The 17143-nt window shown below is 39.9% G+C and overlaps 1 protein-coding gene across 4 annotated transcripts; it reads right to left on the bottom strand.

The window, feature by feature from the left end:
* Positions 1-3578: 3578 nt before the first annotated feature.
* LOC145497217 (DNA damage-regulated autophagy modulator protein 1-like) lies at positions 3579-16226 on the bottom strand. 4 transcript variants are annotated; one of them, XR_014050665.1, is made up of 3 exons: positions 15119-16226; positions 7027-10660; positions 3579-3665 (listed from the first exon to the last, which is right to left on the bottom strand). XR_014050665.1 is itself a non-coding variant. In XM_081477027.1 (2 exons), the coding sequence occupies exons 1-2, from the start codon at positions 15485-15487 to the stop codon at positions 10199-10201; spliced, it is 831 nt and encodes a 276-aa protein (XP_081333153.1). In that variant the 5' UTR covers positions 15488-16226; the 3' UTR covers positions 6849-10198. The 4 variants fall into 4 exon arrangements, 1 of the variants encoding a protein (XP_081333153.1); XR_014050664.1 differs by lacking the exon at positions 3579-3665 and adding an exon at positions 5753-6534; XR_014050663.1 differs by lacking the exon at positions 3579-3665 and having other exon boundaries at positions 6849-7086; positions 7606-10660.
* Positions 16227-17143: the final 917 nt, after the last annotated feature.

Here is a 17143-nt window from a genome sequence, read left to right as displayed (position 1 = left end):
TAAAGTTATTTATGAAGATAATTTTATATTTTTCTACCAGAAAATAAATTTGAGTATTTTACATTGTTCTGCAAGGGAGACATCGTAGTAGTCTTCTTGCCTTCACGGACGTTTTAACCGAGTTGTTAACCTGATTATAGGCAGTGGAGAACAACATAAGATTTAAACGAATTAAAGAACGAAAACATATTCAGTAGTGCTCGGCAACATAACTCAGCCAAACTGAAACACAGCCAAGAAAACTTCAAACAAGTAGCTAACAAGTACAACAGGGCGAGAACAGTCTGGCCCGCTTCAACAATAGTTTTAAAACACACACATCAAGTAAAACGTATATCTGAGCGAATTCGCAAAAACATGCCCGCCAGGTTTTCGCCTGGATTCGAAAGCCCAAATCCAGGCTGAGCCAGCGACCTTAAACCTCGAGAGGGCTTCGTCAAGGCCAGGCTGGGCACATACCCCAGGGACTGGCCTATCTGCTGGTGGCTTGCTGGCGGCTAGCAGGGGAGAGGGGAGGGTGTCTTGTACTGACACCCCCAACTAGCTAGACCTTGAGTTTTCAGTATTAAATAAGCTTGATATTGACTGTGTTTCGGGGTATTTTACTCAGTTGTTTGACCTTGTTTGAGGCTTCTGTGTTGACATGGCACCCTGCTGGAGTGGTTTATGCCACTTGCATGCGTGAGGGGCCAATCTCCTAGCCAGAGGAGTGGTCAGAGGACTTCTGGCCGCTGGGACTGTCTTTGAGTCAATGCGGGCATTTTTTTGCGAATTCGGTCAGATATATAAAACGACAAATATCAACAAGTCTAATAATTATGAAATGACATTCATAAGTAAAAAGAACTAAAATAAATCCCTGGAACATATTCAAGGTACGAGGGAGCGAGTAAACTCTTTCACTACTTTAGCATCAAACACGTGTTCCTTGTGCTTGGTCCAAATCATATTCGCGTTGGTTGAAGTTATCTTTGTTTCGGTCCAATGATACGGCGACTGTTCAGGGATCTTTTCACCAGCCTTTCCAACACTCTCCTGGTCTCCTGTTTCAGTGTAACAGACCTTTCGTTGTTTCTTTACTCAAACATAAGCGGGAGGCCGTTATCGAGAGTCAATAGGCGAGCTTTTGACTCTCGATGGCGGTTAGGTAATTAGATATCAGCAGGTAATTATTAGGAGGTAATTAGATAATTAGATAATTAGATTCACGACCTTCAAGCATGTTGTGCTTAAACGATAATCGTGTTTTAAATAAAGGATTTTACTTTACTTTACTTTACTTTGCTGAATAATTAGTAGCATGTGCACCCGTGTTTTGGAACATATTTGCAATTCAAATATTAAATGTATAACTGAAATATTCGCGCCAGATTAAAGCAGGTCAGTATTATAGCAAAGATTTGAGTTTAAATTTTCACTGGTCTCGACTCTGAGGGATCCCCCATATTATAAATAATTTGTAAAACGATTTACTGTTTAATATGGCACTTAAAGTTCGTTCTTACCTTTTTATAAGCGTACAAATGCTGTAAAATAGTCTACTAAAATTGAAACATAAAAGGAAATATTCGAGTCATTATTATTTTCAATCCGAATGCCTAAAAAAAGAGATAACGTGAAAAATGGCAAAGATTGCGACATACCTGTACTATAAGAAGATTCATCGCTCTTTAGCTAGTGAGGCAAGGTTAACTGGTGTACTAACTAACTAAGTCAGGTCTCGACATATTTGTAGTTCTTGAACCTCGCAGGGATAACCAAGTTCAAAGTCGTACATTTTTATCGTAGAATTCCAATACCACTTTCTCGCTATATTAGTAACGACCACCTGTGGTTCATCATGTTCCGCGAGGCAAAACAAAAAGGAACATCTTCCTGTAGTCGTTATGCCAACCGCATTATACCATCTGTCATTTGGCAGCTACCCAACATGTTTTTGCAGGCCTAGAAACTTTGCTATCAGCAATTGCATATTGCCTTAGAGAGCAATATCACCGCGGGATGATCCATCTTACAAACTATTAACCAATTATTTTAAGTTTGTCGTCCTTAAAGGGATAGCGAATGGTCCTTCAAAAACCAGGGGCGTAGCCAGGATTTTCCCAAGGGGAGGGGGGGTAGCACTGTGCCAAAATGAGGGTACTCAACAGATTTCCATGTCGTTTTCGCCACCGGTTCTAGGTCGTTTGCTTAAAAAAATGGATTACAAGGGAGAGGGGGGTCATGGGCACCCTAGGACTCCCCTAGCTACGCCCCTGGAAACCACGGGTCTCGCAAAATTTTCGGGTTTCGCAGTCTCCTTGTTTAAGCGGTGATGTACCTCTCGCAGTCTCAATTTTTTGCAAGGCTAAGAAAGTCTCGGCGTACCGATTTGTTTGTTTGATTTATAAATTATGCCTGAGCGTCTTAGAATCTGAACGTGTCGAGCTGGCATTTAAAACACTTTGAAGTCTCGGGCTTGCAATTGAAGAAGGAACATGTCTGGGCCCGCAGAGAAAAACTCTAGTCTCGCCTTCTCGCAAAGTCTCACATTTACCCTTCACCACAAGGGTGGAAAAGCGTTAAAAAGAATTGAAGCCGATCACTGAGATTCGAGCCATCTTCAATTCATTTCCCATAACAGCCATTTTGTAAATGAATAAATGTAGTTGTTGTAAGCTACTTACAAGCCAAAGTAAGCATTATAGCCTATAAATACAAATTGTTGTAAGCATTCATTACAAGCCAAAATGACACACAGTTAAATTAAGTAGGAATACATAATATTATAATAGTGATCGCAAGATGCGAAAAATCGGAAAACCTACTTATACTGACTGGGGGAAAGCTCCTCAAACCAAAACTAACTGCAAATTACCTAGGCCTCTGGATTTTCCTGCGAATTAAACTCTATCTAATGTTAAGTTTCAATAATATTAATTATTATTCAAACCTGGATCATTGGACCATGCACTTCAAGAGTTTTCATTAGCTTAACCGTCATGATACAAATATGGTAAGCGCAAGCGTATATTTTGGAGTGTTTTAAGTTTCTATTTTATTTTAGTTTTCTACATTTTGGAGGCGTTTTCAATAAAACAATTATTCCACTCGCGCTTGTTGGGTATGAGATGATTATAGTCAACTCATATCCAACGCGCGCTCGTGGAATAATTGTTAAATATGAAAATATAACTTTTTAATCCACCGAAAAAGAGAGCCCCTTAATTGTTTGTGTTGTTAATAATTGAATAGTTCCCGTCTGTAGAATGTTCTGAGTTCTTCGAAAAACAACTGAAATTGATTGAAATCTTCTGAAATTCCTTGTAAAATGTCACCGAAAATAGAGCGAACAGGAAAAATGTTAACCACTCTCCTAAGTTACTGGTGACATGTTGTGGGTAGAATTCATTTGTAGCGTTGAACTGCAACCAAGGAGCCTTGTAAAGAGGGTTTCCACGTAGTGAAAGGTGATTGGTTGTCCAAACTTTCAAGATCACGTGAATGATACCGGTGACGGTCAAGACACAAGTTATCAGGAGTCGAGTGACAAACATTCCCCATGAGTTCATTGAGAGTTTGGCGAGTTGAAATGTGACCGCGGATTCCAGAAAACAGTATGCAATTCCGCAAAGGCCAATTATCAAACTTCCAGTGAAATGAACGATTCCCAGTGTCCCATACTCCTAACAGAGGGAGAAAATGAAATCAAAGTGGTTTTTTGATGATTTTTGATTGTATGTTCGGCCTAACCGCGAAGCACAACCTAAAGGAGATAACGATTAAAAAAATACAATTTATGTTCATACAGCGTTTTGTGTCGTCAAAAATGACACTTCTCTTTCGTCTTAGCGTAATTATTAATGCTTTTACATGAAGAAAGGCAAAACACGTTGAATGATTGACCACAATATAACGGAATCTGTAGATCTCTTCAGTTTGTCTATACGTGTCAGGACTTCACTCAGTCATCATTCAGTGGTTTATTCCCATTCCAAGAATGTACTTTGCGACGAGTTATTGTATTTCTGGCGTGCTGAGTCACAAACCCCAGTTAACAGCGGATAACCAAAATTGGCCTTTGAATGAAAATAAACGAGCTCCATGTCCCTGCGACAGACATGGTATTTTTTCTTCCAAAGAGTGCTTTAAAATCGTTAAGTATTTAGGGCATTTTCTTGTTAAAATCAAGGCCAAGCAGCATTTCCAGTACAAAATGAGGGCGGATTCTGGGCTCGCTGTACCAATACTAAGCAAGTAAGCAGCTTTGCAGAAAATGAAATCGACTTTTCCAAGGTTTCCGATGCCATCTTACCTGGGAGGGAGGGGGGGTGGGGGAAAGGGAGAGAAAGGCAAAAATTACAGTAAATGTATGGAAAAAGTGGAGAATCTAATGTTTAACAAATTACGGAAAATTACAGTTTTGAAGTATTAATGCATTGAAGACTAAAATTACTAGGTAAAAGAATTAACAGATCACATTTGAGGGAAACAGCCTCGCTAGAAAAGCAAGTCGAAAAGCAAGTCGAAAATGGCGGGAAATTTTACAGACAGCTGTATGAAAAATTAAAAGTGCAATTTTTCGCCTGACAGCAAATCTTTGTTCTTCAAATTTGCCAAAAAAAAACTTCTGCTGGGTATCTTTTCCTTGTTACTCATTAAATACTCAGAAGGTCAATCACTCTATTTCTTTTCATACTTCCATGCTGTTCTGGTATCATTGTTTTTTCCTTGTGGCTCGTCAATGGAGGGAATGCTTCGCATTCCGTGGGGACGAAGTGCTCCTCTCGTCACACTTTTGCCCCCATAGACTCGATTTCCGGAGGCCCAACTCTCTCCGTCTCTACCCCATGGAGCTAGGTTAGTGGAGGCCCACTCCCTCCTCTCTACCCAGGAATGCTCACAGTGGCACTGAGAGAACGCCCACTCTTTATCCACTGTGTGCATCCCCTTGGGCTGTAGGTTTTGTGTTCCTTCACACTCCAGGAAACAAGGGGAAGTTGATTAATCGATATACGTAGCTACCAATCAGATGTGAAGTAAAAACGCAAAAAAAAAACAGACAAAATTAACGGTCTCACTCGATCAGTCACGAAACTACCCTACGATCGCTTCGCCTTTCTAAAACCATCGTTACCCTGTAGTTTTCACATTACTAAATCTTGTAACCACTTAACAACACCTCAGACATTATTTTTTCTCCACTGGAACTCTTCGTAAATATAACGGAAACCGCCACATCAAAATGGCGCGAAAAATCGAGAGCCTGAAATTAGCATAAGAAAAATGTTTATCGATCAGTATTTTGCCTTCGAATTTCGTAACTACCTAAATCTGTTCAGTACGCAACTCGGTCTAATATCCTGCTCAGACTGAATATGTAATTCCAGCGATCAGTCGAAAAAAAGAAATACGAAAAATCTGCCGTCGTTGCCTGCGTTCTTTAAAATATGCAGAGCTTAGCTTGGTCATTCTCTATTTGCCAATTGCCCATAATTTACTCTGTTTGTCCCCCAACTTTTGCATAAACTATTGTTGCGAAATGCTCTTGGGAGGTCTGCATATTCCCAAGAGCATTTCCCAACAATAGTTTACGCTAAATTCGGTGGGCAAACAGAGTGACTTATGGGCAATTGGAAAATAGAGAATTTCATGTTGTTTCTTTGTAGAGGACAGCTCCGACTCTCAGCTACCCTCTTCCTCGTGTAGACGGGCCTTATTAAATGCTCTCAGAAAGCGGCTGTTTTGCTAACACTCGGGAGAACTGGCTCGACATCTTGTTGACATATCGCGATTATGTAGGAAGATATCGTTGCTAAAACCAGGAGAATTGACAAGGAAAGGGGAAGAAATCCAAGGCCTCGTGAAATAGTTACCATTTACACGCTGTAGACACACTAAGATTTGCAAGTTACTGGTTGTCTATATCACTGCATATAGTCAAACATTAGAACCCCCTGAAACAGCTCAACACGTTGTATCATTTAATTAAGGCCAAGTTCAGACGCCGTACTTCACATGAGCCGAGTCGAATGCTAAGCAGGGAGAACAAAGGATTTTTCTCATTTGCATTCGATTTGGCTCATATGAAGTACCATGGAAACTTTCTCGTTATACCATCTGGGCAGTTCAACATGTGTGAAAGTTAAAGTCAAATAACGTCACTTGAAACAAAAACAATAAAGATATGCTTCTAAATCCTGAACAGTCTACCTACATAACGTAACCAAGTCGAAAGCTTGTGAAAACTTGTTGAACAATTTACCGGCCAAATAGAGGTTTCTTTATTTCTAAACGTCGACCCCGTCAGAGCTCCAGGCAGTTTAAAAAACCCACCCATTTACAACTATCTGCACGCATCTAGCTGTATATTATCAGCATTCGATAGCACTGAATGAAGGCATTAATAAATGATGATGGTTCTTATTGACAAGAATGCATGTAGAACGCACATTGTAACAGAAAAAAGAGCTTTAATTATAAGAGTCCTAGCTTACCACAATAGACACTCTTTTCGACACAGAAGCGAATCGAACATCATCTTCTGCCCTCAAGCTAAACAATGAAAACAAAAACCGTCTGAAAAATTATCATACGAACACTGGTTCGATGAAAGCCGCGCTAAAACTACACATCTTCGGCCCTTTACAAAGATTCAACGTCGTTCTGACGGATTGGTACGGCATTAAAAGAGTTCTGTAGTTTATTTTTATCTCAAATTTTTGCGGACTATTATAATTTACTTAAAGTAAACTTTTTTCCTTGAAGGGAGACACAAAACATAATATTTTGAACAAAACATTTTTAAAAGATTAAATCCTGAAATCACCAACAAGATCATGATTTTTGTGATCTTGAAAATCCCGGTCTTAGCCATGCTCGTTCGTATTTCATTACCTACAACCTATTTGATTATGTTCTAGCTTAATGAATAGTCATTTTTAACGATTCATTAAAATTTGAGAGCAACTTTGTTTATCAGAAAAATCATGGGTCTAAGTATTGAAGCTTTAGCCCCTTAATTATGTTTATGTCCGGTGGCCTCACCTAGCCTGTAAGGTGCAAATCACTGCAAAAGGCTCATCTTTCCCCTCTCTTGGCCCAAACCTGAAATGCAAAACAAGTTACATAACAATAAGTAGTCTGTGTGGCGGTAGACGCAAATTTATTCCCCGCAAGCAACCGACGCTGAATACCGGTGTGTTATTTTCGTCTACAACGCAGACTGAATGTTCCCGATCTGCCGATGAAGAATGTCTAAAGAACATTTGCAAAAGTGCTTCCTCGCAACACCCTTAATTCACTTAACTTTGGTGACCCTAAAGGCCTAAAGCTATTTATGAAGATAATCATATTCAGTAGTGCTCGGCAACATGACTCAGCCAATCTGAAACACAGCCAAGAAAACTTCAAACAAGTAGCTAACAAGTACAACGAGAACGGTCTGGCCCGCTTCAACAACAGTTTTAAAACACACACATCAAGTAAAACGTACATATAAAACGACAAATATCAACAAGTCTAGTAATTATGAATTATGAAATGACATCCATAATTAAAAAGAACTAAAATAAATCCCTGGAACATATTAAATGTACGAGGGAGCGAGTAAACTCTTTCACTGACTTTAGCATCAAACACGTGTTCCTTGTGCTTGGTCTAAATCATGTTCGCGTTGGTTGAAGTTATCTTTGTTTCGGTCCAGTGATTCGGTGACTGTCCAGGGATCTTTTCACCAGCCTTTCCAACACTCTCCTGGTCTCCTGTTTCAGTGTAACAGACCTTTCGTTGTTTCTTTGCTCAAACATAAGCGGAAGGCCGCCATCGAGAGTCAATGGGCGAGCTGAATAATTAGTAGCATGTGCACGCGTGGTTTGGAACATATTTGCAATTCAAATATTAAATGTAAAACTGAGATATTCGCGCCAGATTAAAGCAGGTCAGTATTATAGCAAAGATTTGAGTTTAAATTTTCACTGGTCTCGACTCTGAGGGGTATTCCATATTACAAATACTTTGTAAAACGATTTACTGTTTAATATGGCACTTAAAGTTCGTTCTTCCCTTTTTATAAGCGCACAAATGCTATAAAATAGTCTACTAAAGTTGAAACATAAAAGAAAACATTCGAGTCATTATTAGCCAATCCGAATGCCTAAAAGAAGAGATAACGTGAAAAATGGCAAAGATTGCGACAGACCTCTACTATAAGAAGATTCATCGCTCTTTTAGCCAGTGAGGCAAGGTTAACTGGTGTACTAACTAAGTAAGTCAGGTCTCGACATATTTGTAGTTCTTGAACCTCGCAGGGATAACCAAGTTCAAAGTCATACATTTTTATCGTAGAATTCCAATATCACTTTGTTGCTATATTAGAAACGACTACCTGTGGTTCATCATGTTCCGCAAGGCAAAACAAAAAGGAACATCTTCCTGCATTCAGTATGCCAACAGCGTTATACCATATGTAATTTGGCAGCTACCTAACATGTTTTTGTAGGCCTAGAAACTCTGCTATAAGCAATTTCATATTGTTTTAAAGAGCAATATCACCGCGGGATGATCCATCTTACAAACTATTAACCAATTATTTTAAGTTTGTCGTCCTTAAAGGGGTGGCGAGTGGTCCTTCAAAAACCAGGGCGTCGCCAGGATTTTTCCAAGGGGGGGAGGGGTCACACTGAGCCAAAATGAGGGTACTCAACAGATTTGCATGTCGTTTTCGTCACCGGTTCTAGGTTGTTTGCTTAAAAAAATAGCTCACAAAGGGGGGGGGGGTTCATGGGCACCCCAGGACTCCCCTATCTACGCCCCTGGAAACCACGGGTCTCGCAAAATTTTCGGGTTTCGCAGTCTCCTTGTTTAAGCGGTGATGTACCTCTCGCAGTCTCAATTTTTTGCAAGGCTAAGAAAGTCTCGGCGTACCGATTTGTTTGTTTGATTTATAAATTATGCCTGAACGTCTTAGAATCTGAACGTGTCGAGCTGGCATTAAAAACACTTTGAAGTGTCAAGCTTGCAATTGAAGAAGGAACATGTCTGGGCCCGCAGAGAAAAACTCTAGTCTCGCCTTCTCGCAAAGTCTCACATTTACCCTTCACCACAAGGGTGGAAAAGCGTTAAAAAGAATTAAAGCCGATCACTGATTCGAGCCATTTTCAATTCACTTCCCATAACCATTTTGTAAATGAATAAATGTAGTTGTTGTAAGCTACTTACAAGCCAAAGTAAGCATTATAGCCTATAAATACAAATTGTTGTAAGCATTCATTACAAGCCAAAATGACACACAGTTAAATTAAATAGGAATACATAATATTATAATAGTGATTGCAAGATGCGAAAAACCGGAAAAGCTACTTATACTGACTGGGGGAAAGCTCCTCAAACCAAAACTAACTGCAAATTACCTAGGCCTCTGGAGTTTTCAGGCAAATTGAACTCTTATCTAATGTTAAGTTTCAATAATATTAATTATTATTCAAAACTGGGTCATTGGACCATGCAATTCAAGAGTTTCCATTGGCTTAGCCGTCATGATACAAATATGGAAAGCGTAAGCGTATATTTTGGGGTGTTTTAAGTTTTCATTTTATTTTAGTTTTCTACATTTTGGCGGCGTTTTCAATAAAACGATTATTCCACTCGCGCTTGTTGGGTATGAGATAATTATAGTCAACACATATCCAACGCGCGCTCGTGGAATAATTGTTAATTATTATATGGCTCTGTCTCATGAGGACTGGGAACTATCAAATTCACGAATTTGATTGGCTGAAATCGATATTGAAAGCGGTCTAGATTTTCCCATCTAGACCGGCATCTAGACCGGTAATTTTTTGCAGTGAAAAAGTTACAAACTAAAATGCAAAATCATTGACTATTTTCATCTAACAATATTTATTTATGGAAGCGCCAAAAAGCCTGATGAGAAAAAAAAGTGAAGAGGACGAGCAAACTTTGGCAGAATTAAATTCAGCTAATCGCCGTTCGCAAGCAAAATGTCAGCTAGTATAAACCAGTTACATTAAACGAATTAAATTGCTCTTGTTTGCGCCATATAATAAACATCTTATTAACCGAGCTTAGTCGGTCTGTATGGGAGAATCTTGACCTCGGGCGTGATTCGGTAAAGATTCTCCCATACAGACCTCCTGCTCGGTTAATAAGAGCTAAATATGAAAATATAACTTTTTAATCCACCGAAAAAGAGAGCCCCTTAATTGTTTGTGTTGTTAATTATTGAATAGTTCCCGCCTGTAGAATGTTCTGAGTTCATCGAAAAACAACTGAAATTGATTGAAATCTTCTGAAATTCCTTGTAAAATGTCACCGAAAATAGAGCGAACAGGAAAAATGTTAGCCACTCTCCTAAGTTGCTGGTGATATGTTGTGGGTAGAATTCATTTGTAGCGTTGAACTGCAACCAAGGAGCCTTGTAAAGAGGGTTTCCATGTAGTGAAAGGTGATTGGTTGTCCAAACTTTCAAGATCACGTGAATGATACCGGTGACGGTCAAGACACAAGTTATCAGGAGTCGAGTGACAAACATTCCCCATGAGTTCATTGAGAGTTTGGCGAGTTGAAATGTGACTGCGGATTCCAGAAAACAGTATGCAATTCCACAAAGGCCAATTATCAAACTTCCAGTGAAATGAACGATTCCCAGTGTCCCATACTCCTAACAGAGGGAGAAAATGAAATGAAAGCGGTTTTTTGATGATTTTTGATTGTATGTTCGGCCTAACCGTGGAGCACAACGCATAGGAGATAACGATTAAAAAAATACAATTTATGTTCATACAGCGCTTTCTGTCGTCAAAAATGACACTTCTCTTTCGTCTTAGCGTAATCATTAATACTTTTACAAGAAGAAAGGCAAAACACGTTGAATGATTGACCACAATATAACGGAATCTGTAGATTTCTTCAATTTGTCTATACGTGTCAGGACTTCACTCACTCATCATTCAGTTATTTATTTCCATTCGAAGAATGTCCCTTCCGACGACTTATTGTATTTCTGGCGTGCTGAGTCACAAACCCCAGTTAACAGCGGATAACCAAAGTTGGCCTTTAAATGCAAATAAACGAGCTCCATGTCCCGGCGACAGACATGGTATTTTTTCTTCCAAAGAGTGCTTTAAAATCGTTAAGTATTTAGGGCATTTTCCTGTTAAAATCAAGGCCAAGCAGCATTTCCAGTACAAAAGGAGGGCGGATTCTGGGCTCGCTGTACCAATACTAAGCAAGTAAGCAGCTTTGCAGAAAATGAAATCGACATTTCCAAGGCTTCTGATGCCATCTTGCCTTGGAGGGGGGGGAGGGGGAGCAAGGCAAAAATTACAGTAAATGAATGGAAAAAGTGGAGAATCTAATGTTTAACAAATCACGGAAAATTAGAGTTTTAAAGTATTAATGAATTGAAGACTAAAATTACTAGGTAAAAGAATTCACAGATCGCATTTGAGGGAAACAGCCTCGCTAGAAAAGCAAGTCGAAAAGCAAGTCGAAATTGGCGGGAAATTTTACAGACATCTGTATGAAAAATTAAAAGTGCAATTCTTCGCCTAACAGCAAATCTTTGTTCTTCAAATTTGCTCAAAAAATGCCTTCTGCTGGGTATCTTTTCCTTGTTACTCATTAAATACTCAGAATGTCAATCACTCTATTTCTTTTCATACTTCTATGCTGTTCTGGTATCATTGTTTTTCCTTGTGGCTCGTCAATGGACGGAATGCTTCGCATTCTGTGGGGATGAAGTGCTCCTCTCGTCACACTTTTGCCCCCATAGACTCGATTTCCGGAGGCCCAACTCTCTCCGTCTCTACCCCATGGAGCTAGGTTAGTGGAGGCCCACTCCCTCCTCTCTACCCAGGAATGCTCACAGTGGCACTGAGAGAACGCCCACTCTTTATCCACTGTGTGCATCCCCTTGGGCTGTAGGTTTTGTGTTTCTTCACGCTCCAGGAAACAAGGGGAAGTTGATTAATCGATATACGTAGCTACCAATCAGATGTGAAGTAAAAACGCAAAAAAAAAACAGACAAAATTAACGGTCTCACTCGATCAGTCACGAAACTACCCTTCGATCGCTTCGCCTTTCTAAAACCATCGTTATCCTGTAGTTTTCACATTACTAAATCTTGTAACCACTTAATAACACCCCAGACATTAAAAATTGATTAAAAAAAAAGGAAAGGAATTAAATGGTTGTCACTGGCTAAAAATATGGTTATCGGACGTTTCGGCCACTACTGTTGCCTTCTTCAGCAAAAGATGGAAAATGCAAATGTTAAACGGCGTCCTGCTAGAATATGTAATAGATGTGTGATAAAACTAAATGAGCAAAAGTCTCTAGAATATTCTTAATGAGTGTAAAAATTCTTAATGCCATTGTACACGTTCGGTAGCGCTATATGTTCGTTTATAGCGTTCCTGTCTCGCACGGAATGCCAAGCTTCAAGAATTAGTCTTTGTTTCCATACTGATGATCTGTCGACAATTTCAACGTTCTCCAAATCTATTTGGTGACCGTTGAGCATATGGTGTTTGGCCAATAAAGAGTTTTTGTCCAATGTTGCTATAGCCTTTGCGTGTTCTTTCATACGTGTTTTTAACGCGCGTGATGACTGACCAACATAAACACAGTCACAATCTTTACATTTGATCTTGTAAACAATGCCTCTGGAAGCCTCTTTCTCGATCTTGTCTTTAGGTTTTTTGAGTATGTTCGAGATGGTACGAATAGGTTTATGGGCGACCTTGATATTGAAACCTCGAAGAACGTTTGCGACTCTTTCGGAAAAACCTTTGGCGTAGGGGAGGATGACAAAACCACGATGGTCGGTATCATTCGTTTTTTGTTGTCTACTCAGTTGGCGGCCATTGTGAATGAAATTTGCAGGGTAGTAATTAGTCGCAAGGGCTTTCGTTACTCGTTTAGTTTCCCGTGAAACTTCCTCCTCCGTGGAAGGAATGTTCCTTGCGCGATCCATGAGAGTGCGCACGACCGAGTGTTTATGCTGAGGATGGTGGTGTGATTTGAAATCAAGGTAACGGTCGGTGTTAGTAGCTTTCCTGTAAACAGACACGGCGATCGAGCCATCTTCTTGTCTGGTTGTTTTTGTGTCGAGAAAGGCAATGGAACCTTCTGATTCTATCTCGATTGTAAATTTGATGTGAGGGTTGATGGAATTGAGATGTGAGTGGAATTCATCTACGTGCTCTCTTTTAACACATACGTGGCTGTCATCTACGTATCTAAACCACCATTTAGGAGGGTTAGGGGTCGATGAGAGAGCCTTTTCTTCGACATGTTCCACGACGAGATTGGCCAAGATGGCGCTGACTGGGGATCCCATCGGACAACCGAAAATTTGTTGGTAATGGTTGCCTTGGAATATGAAGAAATTGTTGTCGAGGATAAACTGTAGAAGTGTCATGATATTTTGGATAGACAAGTTGGTTCTTTCCGGTAGTGATTGGTCAAAGTCCAGTCTCTCTTTAACCACTTCGATTGCTAGGTGGGTTGGAATGCAAGTAAACAGTGACACGACGTCAAAAGATACTAGAATCTCGTCGGGATCTACTGACAAGGTGCGGATCTTTTCGACGAAAGATGCACTGTTTTTAACCGTGTATTCATTATTCTGAAGTGGCGACAAGATGTTGGCGAGGTATTTGGATAGTTCATATGTGGGAGATCCAATGGCACTCATAATTGGTCTGATAGGGACGTTCTCCTTATGGATTTTAGGAAGGCCATAAAAAGACGCTGGTGTGGAATCGGTGCTGTGAAGTTTGTAGTAGAGCTTCGGTTCCAGCTGTTTCTTGCTGCTGTCATGCGAGGCTGGCTGATCTTTAATTTGTAGGAGAAGTCTGTTGAGGGATTTTTCGGTGCTCGATGTTGGGTTCCTTCTTTTGTCTGTTATCTTGTGGTAGGTTTTGTCGTCGTTTAGAAGGTTGTTTATTTTGTCGGTGTAATCGTTGGTATTCATCACGACTACGGCTCGGCCCTTGTCGGCTGGTAAAATTGTGACCGACGTGTCTTTGGCGAGGTCTCTGAGAGCTTTTTCCATTTCATTGGTAATGTTGTTTCGTTGAGGAGGACGCCAATTGTTGATGGCGGAGGTGACGGAAGCTCTGATAAGGTCTTTCTCGGCGTCAGGGAACTGATCTATGCCGGATTAGAGCTTCAAGATTAATTCTTGAAGCTTGGCATTCCGTGCGAGACAGGAACGCTATAAACGAACATATAGCGCTACCGAACGTGTACAATGGCATTAAGAATTTTTACACTCATTAAGAATATTCTAGAGACTTTTGCTCATTTAGTTTTATCGCACATCTATTACATATTCTAGCAGGACGCCGTTTAACATTTGCATTTTCCATCTTTTGCTGAAGAAGGCAACAGTAGTGGCCGAAACGTCCGATAACCATATTTTTAGCCAGTGACAACAATTTAATTCCTTTCCTTTTTTATCAATTTTTAACATGCCTGGCTACACACCGAACATTTTTAACCCCAGACATTATTTTTTCTCCACTCGAACTCTTCGTAAACATAACGGAAACCGCCACATCAAAATGGCGCGAAAGATCGAGAGCCTGAAATTAGCATAAGAAAAATGTTTATCGATCAGTATTTTGCCTTCGAATTTCGTAACTACCTAAATCTGTTCAGTACGCAACTCGGTCTAATATCCTGCTCAGACTAAATATGTAATTCCAGCGATCAGTCGAAAAAAAGAAATACGAAAAATCTGCCGTCGTTGCCTGCGTTCTTTAACATATGCAGAGCTTAGCTTGGTCATTCTCTATTTTCCAATTGGCCATAATTTATTCTGTTTGCCCCCCAAATTTTGCATAAACTATTGTTGCGAAATGCTCTTGGGAGGTCTGCATATTCCCAAGAGCATTTCACAACAATAGTTTACGTTAAATTCGGTGGGCAAACAGCGTGACTTATGGGCAATTGGAAAATAGAGAATTTCATGTTGTTTCTTTGCAGAAGACAGCTCCGACTCTCAGCTACCCTCTTCCTCATGTAAACCGGCCTTATTAAATGCTCTCAGAAATGGTGTGGCACACAATATCTAAACGAATCTGAGTTTTGCTTGCATTCTTAACTTACCTCTCCCTTTGGAAAGCGAAAATTCCCAGCGATAGACACGCCTATCATAGATCCGATTCCAAAAGTTAGAGATGCCACTCTTAAACGATAGATTAATCCCGTGTTACTTTCCTTGACGCTTGTGGAGGCCATTTCAACTTGCAGAAAGCGCACAAACACTGCCATGAGTCCAACAAATGCTACTGTATCAAGAAACTGGTTGAAGATGGAACCTTGTGGCTCAAAAGCGGCTGTTTTGCTAACACTCGGGAGAACTGGCTCGACATCTTGTTGACAAATCGCGATTATGTAGGAAGATATCGTACCAAAAACCAGGAGAATTGACCAAGAAAGGGGAAGAAATCCAAGGCCTCGTGAAATAGTTACCATTTACACGCTGTAGACACACTAAGATTTGCAAGTTACTGGTTGTCTATATCACTACACATAGTCAAACATTAGAACCCCCTGAAACAGCTCAACACTTTGTCTCGTTTAAGGCCAAGTTCAGACGCCGTACTTCAGAAGATGCCGAGTCGAATGCTAAGCAGGGAGAACAAAGGATTTTTTTCGTTTGCATTCGATTTGGCTCATATAAAGTACCATGGAAACTTTCTCGTTATACCATTTGGGCAGTTCAAAATGCGTGAAAGTTAAAGTCAAATAACGTCACTTGAAACAAAAACAATAAAGATATGCTTCTAAATCCTGAACAGTCTACCTACATAACGTAACCAAGTCGAAGGCTTGTGAAAACTTGTTGAACAATTTACCGGCCAAATAGAGGTTTCTTTATTTCTAAACGTCGACCCTGTCAGAGCACCAGGCAGTTTAAAAAACCCACCCATTTACAACTATCTGCACGCATCTAGCTGTATATTATCAGCATTCGATAGCACTGAATGAAGGCATTAATAAATGATGATGGTTCTTATTGACAAGAATGCATGTAGAACGCACATTGTAACAGAAAAAAAGGGCTTTGATTATAAGAGTCCTAGCTTACCACAATAGATGCTTTTTTCGACACAGAAGCGAATCGAACATCATCTTCTGCCCTCAAGGTAAACAATGAAAACAAAAACCGTCTGAAAAATTATCATACGATCACTGGTTCGATGAAAGCCGCGCTAAAACTACACGTCTTCGGCCCTTTACAAAGATTCAACGTCGTTCTGACGGATTGGTACGGCATTAAAAGAGTTCTGTAGTTTATTTTTATCTCAAGTCTTTGCGGACTATTATAATTTATTTAAAGTAAACTTTTTTCCTTGAAGGGAGACACAAAACATAATATTTTGAACAAAACATTTTTAAAAGATTAAATCCTGAAATCACCAACAAGATCATGATTTTTGTGATCTTGAAAATCCAGGTCTTAGCCATGCTCGTTCGTATTTCATTACCTACAACCTATTTGATTATGTTCTAGCTTAATGAATAGTCATTTTTAACGATTCATTAAAATTTGAGAGCAACTTTGTTTATCAGAAAAGTCATGGCTGTAAGTATTGAAGCTTTAGCCCCTTAATTATGTTTATGTCCGGTGGCCTCACCTAGCTTGTAAGGCCCTGACAGCAAATCACTGCAAAAGGCTCATCTTGGCCCAAGATGAGCCAAAAGCCTGGTCTCTCTTGGCCCAAGCCTGAAATGCAAAACAAGTTACATAACATAAGTAGTCTGTGTGGCGGTAGACGCAAATTTATTCCCCGCAAGTAACCGACACTGAATACCGGCGTGTTATTTTCGTCTACAACGCAGACTGAATGTTCCCGATCTGCCGACGAAGAATGTCTAAAGAACATTTGCAAATTTAAGTTTCAAGTACTTCGTCGCAACACCCTTATTTCACTTAACCTTGGTGACCCCAAAAGCCTAAAACTATTTATGAAGATAATTTTATATTTTTCTACCAGAAAATAAATTTGAGTATTTTACACTGTTCTGCAAGGGAGACATAGTATTAGTCTTCTTGTCTTCACGCAAGTTTTAACCGAGCTGTTAATCTGATTACGCGCAGTGGAGAACAACATAAGATTTAAACGA

Source organism: Orbicella franksi, chromosome 9, assembly GCF_964199315.1.
Source record: "Orbicella franksi chromosome 9, jaOrbFran1.1, whole genome shotgun sequence".
Lineage (NCBI taxonomy): Eukaryota > Metazoa > Cnidaria > Anthozoa > Scleractinia > Merulinidae > Orbicella > Orbicella franksi.
Note: the sequence above shows the minus strand (reverse complement) of the source record. Positions and strands in the feature narration are given on the sequence as shown.